Source organism: Echinops telfairi, unplaced genomic scaffold (genome assembly GCF_000313985.2).
Source record: "Echinops telfairi isolate 266 unplaced genomic scaffold, ASM31398v2 ScPeMD7_10;HRSCAF=50, whole genome shotgun sequence".
NCBI classification, from domain to species: Eukaryota; Metazoa; Chordata; class Mammalia; order Afrosoricida; family Tenrecidae; genus Echinops; species Echinops telfairi.
In genome coordinates, this window is record NW_022103907.1 from 1976624 (window position 1) to 1993113 (window position 16490).

Sequence of the window (16490 nt, forward strand, 5' to 3'; positions counted from 1 at the left end):
TCTAGGTTGCTTCCCACCAGTGGGGAAGGGGCTTCCACCCCTTGCTGGGGAACCCCTGGAGGTCACCAATGTGAGGGAGGGTCTGAAAGGTCCCCGCCTTCTTGGGAGTGGACGATTGCCCCAGGGCAGCAGCAGCAGCGAGGAGCTGCTTTATTGTCCCCCCAAGTCAGGGCTGGGCATAGGGGTGATTAGAAACCAGGGGTAGGGCCCCTGTGCCTAAAGGCTCCTGTCCCTCCTTTCATCTGGGGCTGGGCCATCCTTGGGCTCCCCCCTTGGGCTCCTCCCACCCACCCACCCACCCACCCAGGGCTTGGACAAAAAGAGAAGGGTTAACACAAGCTTCTCACACACAGAGTCAAAACACAGACACCACGGTGCAGGCATGCGTGTGTCCTAGTCTGGGGGCGGACGTGCCAGCATCTCCCATCCCCTCAGCTGCAGAGGGCTCTGTGGGCTCTGCTCTGCAGCTGGGAGGAGCAGCAAGCACCATGGTCCAGCTGCATGCGGAAGGGCTGGGGCTGCGGCTGCCCACAGGGGCTCCCTTCAGCAAGAGAGGGGCCACTTTCCACAAGCCGGTGGGTTGGGGCCAGGGAGAGCCAGGGAGGCCAGATACCGCAAACCAGTCCCAGGAGGGGTTGGCTTGGGAAGGACTCAGGCCAGGCCACCCAGAGGGAGGCACTGAGCTGGGTGGGGTGGGGATGGGGGGCAGGGGAGCTCTGGCCTCCAGGGTGCTCATGCCAGCATGTCATTGGGTGTGGTTCTCAGAATCATCTGGGAAGCCAAAGCCTCTTTGTCCTCAGCTTCAGGGGCTATCAAGACTCACACAGGACCTCGAGGCTGTCGCCCATGAAGCCCAGAAGCAGGGTGCTGGCTCGCAAGCCAACACCCTGCCTCTGGCTGGTGGGCCCAAGTTGGGAGGGAGGCGTGCATGGATACATCACAGTCCACACTGGGGGCGGGCCAGGGGGGAAGGGCAGGGAGGGTGGGGAGGTGGGAGTGCCTAGGACTAAGAGGGGAGGGGAGTGACACCTTGAACATGAATCATCTTTACCTATATATCCTCCGCCTCCTCCACCTGAGGAGCACCCCCCTCCACCCCCTCCGAAACCCCCTCTTGTCTCCCACCCCCACTTCTTCATGGCCTGGGGGCAGGAATGTCCTCCGGTAGCACCCTCCAGCAAAGATTTTCCAGACCAGAGCTGGGAAGTGTTATCATTCCAGCCACCTCCACCACCTGCAGGAAGAGACAGAGAGAAGGCCAAATGAGCGTGCAGGTACAGTCCCTTGTCTAGACACCGCCCAGCAGGGAGACGAAGCCAGAAGAGGAGTGCTTTGAGGGGTGCTCCCTCTCTTGATCCCTCACTCACTGTTCTGGTCCCAGGGGGAGAGCGGGCCACTTGCCCCAGGGAGGCCTGGCTTGGCGACACCTGTGCCCACCTTGGTTTGAGCACACCTTGTTCCTCTGCCCAGGCGACAGAGGCCTTGTTGACTCCCAAGCAGGGAGGCTACTTGGGTGGGATGGAGGGGAGGTGGGGACAGGCCACAGGACAACGGGATGTGTCCCCTGCTCTCTGTCCATGCCTGACGGAAGCCTGCAAAGGAGACACTATGTGCAGGGTTGAGGTTGAAACCGTCTCTAATCTCCATGCCACAGGCTGGCCGCAGTCCGTCTCTCCGGCTGGCCTTTGGGTTTCCAAGCGCCCGCCCACCAACCCTCACTGCCCTCACCCTAGATTGTACGTGATGGCATTTTAGCAGGGAGTCCACTCCCCCCGAGCCCAAGCTATTGTCCCTGCAGACGGTGGGGGTGGGGTGGGGTGGGGACAGAGGCAGACAAGAGCCCTGTGCAGGTCTACTGTAGACGGCAGAGTTCACTGCCTGGAGGCTCATCAGGAAGAGCGTGTGGCTGGGGTTCTCCTGGACCCAGAGTGGACAGCAGGAGGCCAGGTGTAAGAACAGGAGGCAGCGGGTCCGGAGCAAGCTTGGATGGAGCTGGGACCAGCAGGGCTGAGCGCAAGCCCTCAGGCAGCTGAGGACACCCTTGGCCTTCTTTGGAAGCTGCGGAGCGAGGGGCGTCCTACTTGTGTTTCAGGCAGCTGACCCTTCTGCTGGCCAGAGCACAGGGTGTGGGACTGCTGGGGTTGTTGCTGTCATGTGGCATCAGAACCTAAATGGGGCTCTGGTGACTGTGCAGGACAGTGAACAACAAGGTACGGGGAGGGCGTGTCTGGTCGCATCTTCAGTTCTTTCTCCCCTCCCCTCCCGCTACTCCTTCTTGCTGATTGAGGACTTCACAGCTCATGGCTGAGGGGCTTTCTGAACCCCACTGCTCTCCAACTCCTTCTTACAGCCTGTAATTACGCCAATACATGGGGGTAAAAAAGCACTGGGCATAAAAATAAAAACAATTATATATGTATATTATATTATTAATATATATTAAGGATCAAGAGCCCCGTCTCCACCACTAAACCGTTTAGTCCTATTGGGAGGAAGCAAGCCAACCAAGCAACCACGGAACCCTGTGAGTGTGTTTCTCCTCGTTCTGCACGAGAATATGAATACCTGGCTGGACAGCAGGACAGGGTTGTTTTTGGAAAGCGTGTGCACCGTGGACATGGACGCGCATCGTTGTTGCTGGAGTGCTGACCCGGTGTAAACGGAGCCATGCGCATGGATGGTGGGAAACCCCCCAGTGGCAGCTCCGGCTTTGCTTCTAACGCCAACCTCTCGGCTCCCAACTCATTGCCACGGAGTCGATGGTGACTCACAGTGGCCGGATAGGACAGGGCCGAACTTCCCTTGTGGGTTTCTGAGACCGTGGCTCATTACGGGAGCAGAAACCTTGACATGCTTTCAGCCTGCTTCCCTCCATCTAATGGTGGAGGAGAGAAGAATGCAGAAATGATGCGATCTCTTTAGAGCTGGCTGACGTCAGACGAAGCGATAGCCACACACGCCCACCCATGTCTGTCCCATCTCTGTCACTGCCAGCTCGTCATGAGGAAGGGGAGTCAACCGTGGAGAGGTAATGAAGAGATTTGTGGCGTGGGAGGCTCCCCCGCTGAGTGGTGGTGCACATGATTAAGTGCTTGGCTGCTAATCGAAAGGTTAGAATTTTGAGTCCACCCACCGGACCCCAAACCAAACTTGCTAACAGAGTCAATTCTGACTCATAGTGACCCCATACGACAGGGTACAACTGCCCCTGTGAGTATCTCTTTATGGGAGTAGTGGCTGGTGGTTTCGAACTGCTGACCTTGTGGTTGGCAGCCTAATATGGACCCACTATGCCACCTCAAAAGAAAGGACGGCCTGGTGATTTACTTCTGAACAAGCAGCCATTGAAGACTGTCCCCATTCTGACACACATGGGGTCCCCAGGCCTCAGAATGGACTGGTTGGCAACTGATAACTGGGGTCCCATCTGCCCGAGAGAAAGGGTGAACCTAACAAAGGCACGTTGATAACCCTTGGGGGCCAGGTCGGCAGGGGTCTGGGTGTTGCTCCCTGTCTCATATCCTCCATAACTTTTGCGAGTCCAAACCCCATGACAGGAGCAAGGGGCATGGTTCTGGGACCCTTCCGGGTGCCACCTGATCTTCCATATGGAGTAAATAAACAAACGCAAACCCAAACCCGTTTGGGTTTGACCATCAGCTCCTGCTGTTGTCTCATCAGGGTTCAAACAGAGAGGAAAAGCCATGTCTGGACACCTGGACGCAGGACAATTGGGCAACCTGGACCTGGCTTTCTGTGGAGTTGATTCTCCTTCCTAACAGCTCTATAGGACTGAAACCACTGGTTTTTCAAGCTGCAGTCTTTACAGAAGCACACCCGTCTCTTGTGAAGCAGTTGGTGGATTCGAACCACCGATCTTTCCATTGAGGGCCCAGAACTTTCACCACCAGCAACACTCCTTCTGAGCTTCCGCACGGCCAGCTTTACAGACCTCCCCCTGGTAGACCGGGGCTCGGTGGCCGGTGGCCGTGCCTCACCACACACAAGCGCACCCAGAGTGGCGCGGGGAGGGAGGCGCGGGCTTTACCTGCGGCTCCGGAATTGCCGTTCAGCCCGAGCACTGAGGAGTTATTCTCCAACCTCTCTGCATGGAAGGTGTCTGTCTTGGCCCCGTAGGCTCTGCCACCACCGCCGGCTGCAATGATCAGGGGCACTGGCACTCCATCCTTCATCTGGCCAAGGGGAGACATTTGGAAACTGAAAAACCATATGGGGTGTTTGCTCGGGGCACTCTGAGCCCTGGTCTAAACAGGTCTGTGGTCTGTGTGTGTGAATGGCAGCCAGTGCCCTCTCTTCATGGTCCCAGGGTCCTGAACTCTGGTGACCATGACCTTCAGCTCCTGCTGTTGTCTCATCAGGGTTCAAACAGAGAGCAAAAGCCATGTCTGGACACCTGGACACAGGACAACTGGGCAGCCTGGACCTGGCTTTCTGAGGCCCCTTTCCCGAAGATTGTCTGAGGTCTGAGAGATCTGGGTGCTGCAGGTGCGAAGCAGGTCTGTCAAACCCTGGGGAGTTGTTATAGATAGAGTAGTGCCACCCGCGAAGACATGGAAGTGCTATCCCCTGGTACACACTGACTGTGATCTTGTTTGGAAAGAAGGTCTTTGAAAATGTTATCGTGTAACCCGCCCCGGTCAGGTCGTTGCAATTCTCTCCTCTTAGAAACCAGGAGAGGAGAGCAGAGAGGCTACAGAGTGAGGCTGACTGCAAGCCACCACCTAGGGCCACGGGAAGCCGGGAGAGAAACTTCCAGTAGAGACTGCACAGAGAGCACGTCCCTGACAAGCCCTCCCCCTGCAGCATCACCGTCATTAAGGAAGGACCCAGACAGGAAGCCCACAGAGGGCAGAGGTCTGCCTGCCCGTCTGTTGCTATCAATGGATAGCGACCCTCTAGGACAAAGCATAAGTGCCTGAGAGGGTTTCCAATGCTGTCTGCCATCCTCCCGGGAGCGGACTGCCAGCTCTTTCTTCCGCGATTCCGAGGATGGAATACAAGGGCGAGTTGGGACTGGGCTGGTATGGTAGCAAGAGAAACGCCACCCTTTCTGGGACAAGCCAGTACCCCGCTTTCCCTGAGCCGAGGTTCCTCATCCTTATGGGGGGCCAACACCATTTGGGACATCTCTATCAGAAGGCAGGTGTAAGGCTCCAGCCAAGGAACCCTTGGGGAATCTGGAAGGCTGGTCCTGTGAAGCCAGCTTAAACAGGTATGTTGCTTTGCCCTGCCCCGCCCCCAGCTCTACCTTAAACACGTATGTGGCGCCGCCCCCGCCGCCGCCACCGCCCGCCCACTCATGCACGCTTCGGTTCACGCGGAGTTCTTCTTCGATCACGTTGTTCTCGCCAACACAGACTTTCTGGATCAGTTGGCTAGTCTGCAGAAACAGAAGCACATGAGGTACACGCCCACATGAGTGCGCTCCCCTTCCCAGCAGACAGACAGAACTCTGCCTACAGATAGCGACTCGGCTCCCAAAGAGCTCCCTGTTGAGTGAGGGGACAAAAGAGATACACAGACAGCTGCCATCCTGGGTATCGGAGGAGAAGAACCACAGGACAGCTTAGCTAGTTGGAAGTTGGGAAGAGAGAATGAGCCTTTGTCATGACTGGTGATCAATCAGGGAGGACTTCCTGCAGGCAGAGAGACATTTAGTTGAGCCTTGAAGAAAAGGGAATATATAAATGTGTACCTATTATTTGATTTTTTTTTTTACATAGAGGATGGGGTAAAGTTACTGAATTCCAGAATGAGAGGGCAGCATGAATCCAGAGAGAGGGAGGCAAGGTGAAAAAGCAGAAATCCCTTTGGCTCAGGAAACCTCCTTCTGAGACAAGAGAGATCGTCGACAGGTATGGGTCAGATCCTCTGGGCTGTAAAACCAGCCCCGTGTGATGAGATGGGGCTGGAGGGAATGTGTCCAGGGGGCAGCGAGGGAATCAGATGGGGCAGTTAGATTATGGCCCAAACGAAAATCCAAGCTCACTGCCATTGAGTGGGTCTGACTCACAGTGACACTAGGACCAGGTAGAACTACCCCTGGACGTTTCTGAGACCAGATATCTTTAAGAGAGTAGAAAGCCCCATCAGTCTCCCTTGAGGTGGCTGGCGGGTTTGAACTGCCGATCTTTTGGTTGGCAGTCTAACACATAACCACTACTCCACCAGGGCTCCTGCTAGATCATAGTCTTGGATGCCATCCGATAGGGAGCCTGCACTCAGGAGTCTGTGGGGAGCCAGGCAGCGTGTTTAAGAAACTGGTGGTCCCCAGCATCATGAGAAAAGGATATAAACCAGGGGAGGCCGGACTTGTGCATTTGATTCCTGGCTCATCATTGGGAAAGTCCTATCTCTATTTTGGACAGCTCATTTCTCCTTGCTAATGTCCCCTTTCTTGCCTCCAGTTAATCCCCTGACGCATCCTTGAAGTGGAGCTCCCTCCATCTGCCACATGTGAACCCTGGAACCCGTACTCCACCCACTTCCTAAAAAGACCCGATAAAACATCCCATTTCTGTCGAGTGCCGCAGTGTAACCAGCAGTAGACAAGGCCATTCATCTGGAGCCACTCCTTATGCTAAACCACTCAGGGGTGCCGGCAACGAGTAGTAGAAAACTTGCTGGTTAGAGAGCCGAGATGCCATTTGTTTCATGGCATTTTGGATTTAATGATGGAAATAGTTTGATATTTTCTAGAACGGGTTTAGTGTGGGCGGGAGGCACTGGTTTGCTGTTGTTGAGGCTGATCATTGCGCTTGTGTATTTTGCAGTGCAGTCCAAGGCCCTGTGGTGGCTGCTCGGAGGGCACCCTGCTAACTGCCTGCCAGGGAGGACTGAGGATGTAAGCGGTGTGCCCTGAGGGCAGAGCTCGGGGAAGGGGAAAGAAGTGGAGGCTCTGGGTAGATGCTGCCAGCACACGGGGTCCAGACTCACCCCACCAGCACTGTTAGAGAGCTGCTGGGGCACCTTGGGTGAGTCGTATCACCGCTGGTCTTGACCTCTTGCGTCCCCTCAGGCCCTGCTCCCTTTCCTCTTCAGGCTGGCCCCTAACCCCTCTGCCCCCACGCCCGCCCAGGAAAAGAACCTGGAGGTGGGTGGAGAGTGCTGGATGGGGGAGGGAAGAAGAGATGGCATTTGGATGGCTTTCACGTAAGTAGAACCCAGACTCATTCCCACCCCTTTAAATCGAGGTGTACAGGATGTGGGAGTGGGGAGGGGGCGGGTAGTGTGGTGATTCCTCCCCAGACCTCTAAACCCTGAGAGTCCAACAGGTTTATTTTCCATCTTTCACAACCCTTGGCGAATTCATCCCGTTTCCACTTTCTCTGCTTGTTCCCAAGTGTGTATCTCCACCGTAGACCTCTCCCCTGATCCACAGGAAACCTCTGCTTGGCTCTCTACTGACATTCTCAACTCGGTGTGTCCTGCCCTCAGCTGTCCCTGTGCAGACCGGCTCTGTTCACAGCAGCCCCCCACTCCCCTTTCCCCACCCCCCTGGCCTCTATCCTGGCTTAGACCACCATCACATTATCTGGATCAATGCAATGCCCTGTCCTTCCCTGGTCTCTGCACAGTCAGTTCCCCACTGAGCAGTCATAGTGAACCTTTAACATGTAAATCAGACTAGCCTCTCCAGCTCTAGACCCTGCGGAAGGCATGGACCATCCTACAATGGCCTCTGGCCTCTTGGATGCAGCCCCATGGTCTGGGGCCTCCCTTCCCTCTTGGTCCCTCTGCTCCATCTCAAAGCCCCTTGGGAATACCGGGCACTCTGGCCTCTGCCTCGCCCAGGTCCCTCTTCCCCAGATATTGTCCTGGTTCAGTTGCTTAACACTTTCAGCACCCTGACAGCTTAGTGGTTATACTGCAAGGTCAGCAGTTCAAAACCACCAGCTGTTCCCCGGGAGAGAGACAGGGATTTCTACTTCCCTAAGAGTTAGCAGTCTTGGTAACTCTACCCAGTCCAGTGGGGTCACTGAGTCAGCATCGACTGGATGGCAGTGTTTGGTTTTTCAGTGGGCTTCCCTTGACCATGCAGCTTGCCGCCTCCCCCTCCCCCCAACCTGGGACCCCCGACCTTCGTTCACCCTTAACAGTTTTCATCTTCAGACGTGCTGTGCAATTGCTTTATGATGTCGACTGGCTACCACGCCTGTTCCCCGCCCCTCCATCCCCCCCTCAGCGCCAGTTCCTGGAGAGCAGAGACCCTGGCTCTGCTCACTGACGCGTCCCCTGGCACAGTGACAGGCACCCCTCTGATGCTCAGCTGTCACTTTATTTGCTTTGGGGCGGGGTGGTGGTGTTGTGTGTGTGGTGGTAACAGGGGGGTTTAATACAGGGGTAGTTCTCCTTTGGGGGCAAGTTTGCCCCCAAGAGGCCACCTGTCCACATCTGAAGACATTTTTGATGGCCAGATCTGGGTGCTACTGGAACCCAGCGGGTAGAGTCAGGGATGCTGCCAACCAATCACTCCACAATATGCCGGATGGACAGTGCCCCACATCCAAGATGCCAAGAGTGCTGCTGCCAAGCTAGCTACCCTGATTTCGACTCACCTTAGGAAGGAACCCGGTGAAGCTGGGCTACAGTGGGGTGTGGGTGTCCTACCAGGGTGGGTGTCCTACCAGGGAGAAATGGGCAGCTAGTTCCCATTCCAGGACCAGGCTCTCCAGTGTGGTCAGCTGCCCAGGAAGAGCGACTCCCCACCCCTGTGCAGTTGAACCAGAGAAAGCTGCTGAATCCGGCAATTTGATGCATGAAGCCCATTGCTCTGCGGGGAGTCTCTCTTTGCTGGTTTCCTGCCAGGGGACAAGTGGTGAGGTATGGTACCTCCTGAGAGACCTGGCTTTCTTTCTGCCTCCTGAGCCAGCAAAAGTGGGGAGCGCCAGAGCCAAAGCAGTGACACCCCCAGCTGCCCTGGTCATGCTGTGCCTGACCAGCAGAGGGGGCTGCCCTTTGTCGCTGGCTGAGAACCGCCTGCACGCGGGCTCCCGGGCTCTCCCTGCCATCCATGAAGTTTGAGAGCCGCAGGTTGATTAATAAAATGATAAAGTGCAGCAACCCAGAGGAACAAGCAGATTACAATTGAATTAAAAAGAAAAAAAAAAGAGAGAGGGACGTGGTCCTGTGAAAAGACATAACTGATTACAATCCAATCAAGTAAAAGTCCCTTGCAGAATTCAATGCAATCTTTCAGCTGAGATGAAAGAATTACATTCGCACTCAATAAATTCCTACAAAAATTACAGCCAGCCTGTAATTTAATGACTTAATATATTATATCAGGTTGGAAAGTCCTGATTATAGCTGCTAAATAAAAGTTGGAGTCTAGACATTTCTCATGCAGTAGGTTGCACCTGCTAAGCTTCCTTAGGTTTGCACTGCTTTGAACCCTGATGTGGCTGAGCACTGTGTCCCCCCACCCCACACGCTTCTGAGAGAGAGAGAGAGAGAGAGAGAGAGAGAGAGAGAGAGAGAGAGAGAGAGAGGCTGGGGGAGTGATGGTGAGAGGTGGCTGGGGGGGATTGGGGAGGGCATCTCTGTATTTTATATCTTGCTTCCTTCTCAGCTGCAGCCCAGAACCTGGCTCTTAGGAGCTCTCTGTAGTTTTGTGTGTGTGGACCCAAGCTGTAGCTCTTCCTTTCCCCTGCTCCCCGAGGCTGCTAGCCTGTGAGTTCCTGGGGAAGTCAGCTGCATCCTGGGCACAGGAGAAGCTGACCCAGAGGAGGCCTGCCCTGCCCTTTAGAGAGCACTGCGGGGCCTACCTCCCCCAACACAAGCAAGAGACACAGGATTGGAGGGGTGGTGGTGGGGGTGTGTGTGGAAGGAGGTAGGTGACAGGGTTCATGTGCTCCCTCTTGGACAGCTAGACACCCAGAATCTTTCTGCACTCACAGCATCCTGGGGGTGTGTGTGTGTCAGAAATGAGAATGACAGGCGGTCCCCCTGGGCAGCTGAGCCTGCAGTCTGATCAGTCCAGCGATAACCAAGTGGGAAAAGAACGAAGCTGGAGACCCCCAGACGCAGCAGGCAGGGCAGGGTGCAAGCAGCAGTGTGGGTCCCTGCTCTGTGTCCCCATGGGCCTCTGTGTGCAGTTGCCTCATCTGGAAAATGGGGACGCTCTGACTCCACCTCTGAGTCAATGCCTTACTTTTTTTAAAGTTTCAAATCACACAACTAATATTATCTGAATACTCTCTTTTTGTAACAAATCCTGATTAATACCCCAAAGCCAGTCCCTTCCCCAGATGTACTGTGGCTATATGAGTGTGATTTTGAGAACAAGAAATGTTCAGCCTGCTGTCTCCCTGTGTAGACTAACACAGCTAAACAGTGGTGCCCTAGCAAGAAAGTTCTAGAAGGGACTTCAGGCTTCCCCTTGCACTGCTGCTGAGAACAGTAGCCACTGGCTGGGTCAGCGAGGCTCCAGTTTTTCAGTTTCAGGGTCACCCACAAAACCTACACCTCAATTTTCATCCCTCTGAGGTCGTGACACCACACACCCCAGGCTTTCTCAGACACCCACATGGCCTTAGAAATAAAGGGGGGCACTCTCAGGTGGAACAGAAGTGCCACCTGCTCAGAGGGGGAGTCCTACTGTCTTTGAATGTGCGCCCTAGAAGGTGTGTGGGGCATCAGTTCTCAGTGGCCCCCTTGTCCTGGATGAGGGTGGAGGAGGAAGCCCGCACTGGGCACTTACGCTGGGGCAGGCGTCCTCCCCCTGCTGCCCGACCAGGATGTACAGCATGTCGTCCTTCTCCAGGTTGAAGATGCCCAGCACGGACACCCCGTGGGACCGCATCCGGGTATTCTTCCCGCCTTTCCCGCCTGCGGCTCCGTAGCCCGAGATGCTGCAGGGAACAAAGCACATTGGCTGCTGTGGGGGGTGTGAAGACCAGCCCTTCCTGCCAGCCCACAGCCTCCAGGGGATGAAGCAGACCACCTCCTGGTCCCAGTGGGTCATCCACATCTGCCTGGCAGGGAGGAAATTCAAGGCCAGAGAGGGTTGACAGCAACCAAACACCTGGGGGCGAAGGGTCAGACCCTGTGTCTATGAGTATTGATGGGGGCATGGGGTGCTGGTTCCCCAGATGCTTGCCCTTTCTCTCCCTGCCCAAGACCAAAGGACTCACATGTGACTACTTACCAAATGTGTCCTTTCAGACAGGTAACTGAAGGGAAAAACCAGCTGCCTGCCATTGAGCCAATCCTGACTCACAGCGACCCCGTAGGAAAGAGTAGATCTGTCCTTGGAATTCCGAGGCTATGGATCTTTACAGGAGAAGAAAGCTTCATCTTTCTCCCTTGGAGTGGTTGGTGGGCCGAGATAACAGCTGTGTGCACTTGCTTATTTCCTTCCCACAGATAGGAGCCCTGGTGGCACACTGGTGAAGCACTCAGCTTCAATCCCAGCAGCCACTGCGAGGCTCTCTGCTGCTGGAAAGGTTTGCAGCGTTGGAAACCCACAGGGGCAGTCCTGCTCTGTCCTATAGACCAGGGTCGCTATGGGTCAGTCTCGACTAGCTTGCCATTGGGTTTTTAGGCCATGTATGCTATAAAGAGGAAGGGAATTGAGATGCCTTCAAGCCTTGGAATTGCGACTACCCTGTTTCCCCGAAAGTAAGACATCCCCCCAAAATAAGACCTACTCACAGTTCTGCCTCTTGCTGAAATATAAGGCATCCCCCCCAAAATAAGACCCCCCTGAAAATAAGGGTTTGGATTGTTATGATGATGTTCCAGAAGATGATGACATGGCTGTCATTGAATAAATGAGTAAATGTACCATAGATTGTTATACATGGAAATCATGGTAGTAACAAGAAATTCTTGATACTGTAGGATTCAGTTTGTCTGGTTATGCTGGTTTGTGATGACAACTGCTACCGTACTGTATACAGGTAATCAATTTCCTTTTTTTTTTTTGTTCAACAATAAATGTGTACCGTATTCTTCTTCATGGAAAAATAAGACATTCCCTGAAAATAAGACCTAGCGCATCTTTGGGAGCAAAAATTAATATAAGACACTGTCTTATTTTCGGGGAAACAGGGTAGCACAACCGAAGCACTTCCTAAGCACTGGCTATGATACTGTTCTTATTAAGGGTGGTGGTAGCAGTAGGGGATTTCGTAGAAAACTTAGTCTCCCAAGGAGTCTGGAAACAAAGAGGTCCCACAGGGGGCGAGGGTGGGGAGTGGTGCTTGCGGGCACAGACTTGTTCCCACCCCACTGCTAACTCCTCCAGGAGCAGTGGAGCAGTGTGCACCCACAACAGACAGCTGATCACGATGCATATCAAACACGGTGTCGGGACAGGGGGCTCTGTGCTGCTCTGGGCTGCTGAGCTGAAGTAGGCGGGGTTAGGGGTGGGGCTCCGTCAGTGAACCAGATCAGCAGTGTGGCTCCTCCTGGAGACAGCTAGCACACCAGCAGCAAGTGTCTCCCCAGAGACCCGCTGTCAGGGATGATGCTCTCCTCTCATCCCTCTTCCAGTATTCAGACTCCAGGTCTCTCCTGAAACACAGTCAGAGCTGCGTGCACGCTCGCCCAACACACACACACACACACACACACACACACACACACACACACATCTCCAACTAGGATCCATCTACAAGTCCAGCCTTTTAAGTACATGGAGGGGCCTCCTGGTCCAGCTCGGGCCCCTTCGGCCCAGTCACCTGGATGGCAGTCTGCCAAGGTCCTACCCACAACCATTGAATGGACTCAGAGTAACCCTACAAGATACGGTATAACTGCCCTGTGGGGTTCTGAGCCTGTAAATCTCTACTGGAGCAGAAAGCCTCGTCTTTCTCCCTCAAGCAAGGTCTCTGGTCCAGGGAGACTCTGCCTATCACCTCCGTCAGTGGTCAGCGCCGACTGTGGTCTGTCCTATGGAGGGCTCTGCATGAAGCTGTGGCTCACAGGACACCCGAGACAGGTGCCAGACCCCTGAAGGGCTTACAGAGGAACTGTGTGTTGGGACACGGCGATGAAAAGAGAAATCTCCCCAGAAACAGCCAAGTTAGCTCTGACTTGTGGGCATGCCACTGTGTCAGAGTCGAAGTGGACTCTAGGGTTTTTAGCAGCTGACCTTTTGGAAGCAGACTACCAGGCCTTGCTTCCGAGGTGCCCTGGGTAGGTGTGGACATAGTGTTAGCAGTTGAGGGCATTAACAGCTTGCCCCCGACCAGGGACTCCAATCTTATGCTAGGATGCCTATACTGGGGACACAAGTGATGTAGCCAAAGACTTGGGGCTTCTTGGATCCGTGTCCTAGCTGCATGCCCTCCTGGAGCCCCAGCTCCTTCACCAATGGGAGAATTGCATCTTCCTCTCCAAAGTCCCAGGGCAGTAGGGAGGCTCACCGGCAAAAGGAGAGGATGGGGTGAGAGCGACAGATCTCAGCCCAGAGGCAAAGGCTGTCCGATACTCAGGTCCCAGGAGGAGACAAGGGGCAGGCCAGTGAAGTGCTTGGAGAAAGAGGCAGCTGGAGGTCTTGGCTCTTAGGGGAGGGAGCTAGTTGAAGACAGCTTAGCGAAGCGCCTGGGTGTCGTGTGGTTCTGAGTTGGGCTCCTATCAGCAGTTGGAACCCAGCAGCCACTCAGAAAAAGAAAGTCAGGCTTTCTACTCCCATAAAGAGTTACAGTCTCAGAAACTCACCGGCTTCTACTCTGTCCCGTAGGGTCGCTATGAGTTGACATTGACTCGAAGGAGGTGGGTTTGGTTTGGTTTGGTTTTCAGGGAGGAGCGGGGGGGTAGGTAAGATTCTCAGTGAAGCAAAAAGGGGCATGAAGTGAAAAGATAGGAAAGCATGCGGTATGGCTGACTGCAGCAGGTGGCTAGACCATGGGCGTGATAGGTCAGGAGTGCCGGTGGACAGGAAGTCGGGACCAGTTATTGAGCCTCCTACAATGTCCCGAGAGTGAATGCACATCACCCTGATTGCCTCACTTGCCATGAATAGTGGGTGCTATTCATCCCATTAGGAGCTCTGTTGGTGTAGTGGGTTATGTGTTGGGCTGCTAACCACAAGGTCAGCAGTTCAAACCCACCAACTGCTATTTGGGACAAAGGCAAGACTTTCTATGCCCAGAGAGTTACAGTCTTGGAAATCCAAAGGAGCAGTTCTCCCCTGCCCTATAGGGTCTCTCTGAATCAGCATGGGGGTCAGTGGCAGTGAGGGAGTGAGGGATTCTGCCTGGTGGACAGATGGGGAAACTGAGGCAGAGAGCTGGGAAGTGGCTAACACATTGAGGCCATTTCCTCTCCATATGCTGCTGGGAGGCTTCTAGTTTCTGTTGGTGGGCTGTGGTAGCTACATAATCTGATGTCAACTTGAGACTATTAAGAGTGAAGGGGGAGAATCTAGCCTGTCAATCAGGTCCCAGCTTGATGAACACATTTGGAGGCACTAAGGAGATAAAAAGCTCACTGGAGGCCAGAAACACTCTCTCCTACACATTCCTGTTGACAAGCCACATGGAGCTATGCTGATGGAACCAGATCCTTGGAGCTGGAGGAGCCACGTGGAGACCCACGCCTGTGCTGAGGTGCTTTCACCACCACTGGGTCCACAAGACTTTCCACCCACTGGCCTGTGACCTTCCTGCATTTGGCATTATTTCATGGCTTCATGAGTCTGAAGAGGACTCGTGAGACTGGTATCGGACATATGGGCTAATATCAGACTTTTATCCTTGATCTGGACTGGGCTGGGATGTTTTCTTAATACATAATCACTCTTTATATAAAACTCTTTCTTATACACATATGAGTGTCTATAAATTTGTTTCTCTAGTCAACCCGGACTAATACATGGCCTGAGAAAGGATTGTTCACCCCTGTTCCCCAGGCCCTCAGGCAAGGTGATAAGGAGGGGTCAGTAGCTGGGGAAATAGCAAGTTTATTGGTAAAGGCTCAAGAAAGCAGGGTGAATTTGCTCTGAGAAGGGAGGCCTGGTGCAGTGACCTGAGACGGAATTCTGGAGACCGTGGTTCAGGAGACTAGACTCTTGGGACAAGCCTGGGATGGTGTGGCTTTGTTCTGGCTTCGTGGAAGACTCTGCCTGAGATCAGGTAGTGGTCCTGCCTGCTTCTGCTCCAAGGAGGGCTGGCTGAGAGGTAAGCGTTCCCCCCTCATCCCTTTCAACAACATTATCATAGACATTTGCATCAATCTGCATGCATTAGGAATCACTCTGAACTCACTCGCAAGTTTAAATATAGCCCTGTTATTATATTTTCAAAGTTGTTTGTCCTTGGCGCTCCCTTTCTTCCTTCCTTAAGCATCCTTCCCTCTTTCTCTGGCTCCCAAAGGAAGCCCAGCCCGTGCCTTGACCCGTTGTGGGCAGTGAGGAAGGGCAGAATCTAGGTTTCTTCTCTCTTCTGCTGCCCTTTCAGTCAGTCGGAGCCCACCTGAGCACCAGCCTCCCCCCACGCCTCTCCTCTCCTCCCCCCAAACTCATTGGCTTAGACAGTAGATTTGGCAATGCTGAAACCCAAGGCAAAGTGAAAAGTGGGTCCCTGGGCCAGCGGGGTGCATTTGGTTAACTTGCTTGGCTATTAATAGGAGGCTGGAGGATTGAGTCTACCCAGAAGTACCTGGGAAGACTTGGTAATCTCCCGAAACACCAGTCGCGGAGAGTCATAGGGAGCGCAGTTCTAGTCCGACACATGTCAGTCACCAGTTGACTGGATGGTAGTTGGTGGTGTGTGTGTGTGTGTGTGTGTGTGTGTGGTGTGTTGGTCTCAGCCCCATACTTTCAGCTGGGACTCGGAGCTGGCTTAGAGGAGGCATCTAGACTCAGTGTAGGGGTGCTTGCTGGAGGGACTGCCCCTTCACCAGCCCTCGTGGGCCTGCGATCCACCGCTGGATCATCCCTCCTTTGGAAGGTTTCAGTTGCCATGCCAAAACCCTTTCCTGGAGCGGGTGGTGGGCTTGAATGCAGACAGACTGGGCCCCAGATCTAAGCTCTGTCAGGATGAGGCATGAGGTGTTGACCCTGTCTGTCCTTGAATGACCCTGAGAGAATGATCAAGAGCCTCCTTCAGCAGTGGGCCTTGCTTCCTTCCCCCTGCTCCTAGTCCTGCCCGCATGGTTCATTAGCTATGAGACGTTGGGCTGGTCATTTCCCCTTCTCTCTGCCCTCGCCTGTAAAACAGAGAGAATAAAGCAAGCAAACCAAGACAGTGGCCACTGAGCAGCTCCGAGAAGTGCCCTCCACAGGGCATCCAGGGGTGGCATTTCAGGCCTTCTTCCCAGAGGCCCTCTGAAAGGTTCACCATGTTGGCTGAGCCCTTACCCATCTGGACCCTCAAAGACTTTCTGGGGGTAAGAAGGCCTGCCTTGGAAGGGGGGAGGACGAAGGGAGCTCCCACTGAGGGCCTCCTGCGTGGCGCAGTGGTTATGCATTGGCCTGATAATCCCAAGGTCTGTCCTTGGAACCCCCAGCTGCTCTGTGC

The 16490-nt window shown here is 54.3% G+C and overlaps 1 protein-coding gene across 1 annotated transcript in view; it reads right to left on the reverse strand.

The window, feature by feature from the left end:
• Window positions 1-16490, reverse strand: part of ALK (ALK receptor tyrosine kinase) — a 689240-nt gene that overhangs the window by 45288 nt on the left and 627462 nt on the right. The window contains exons 13-16 of the mRNA XM_045287018.1: window positions 10724-10874; window positions 5270-5401; window positions 4049-4193; window positions 1052-1234 (exon numbers count right to left, since the gene is read on the reverse strand). Of these exons, the coding sequence (XP_045142953.1) occupies window positions 1052-1234; window positions 4049-4193; window positions 5270-5401; window positions 10724-10874 (611 nt within the window). The remainder of the gene's footprint in view (window positions 1-1051; window positions 1235-4048; window positions 4194-5269; window positions 5402-10723; window positions 10875-16490) is intronic.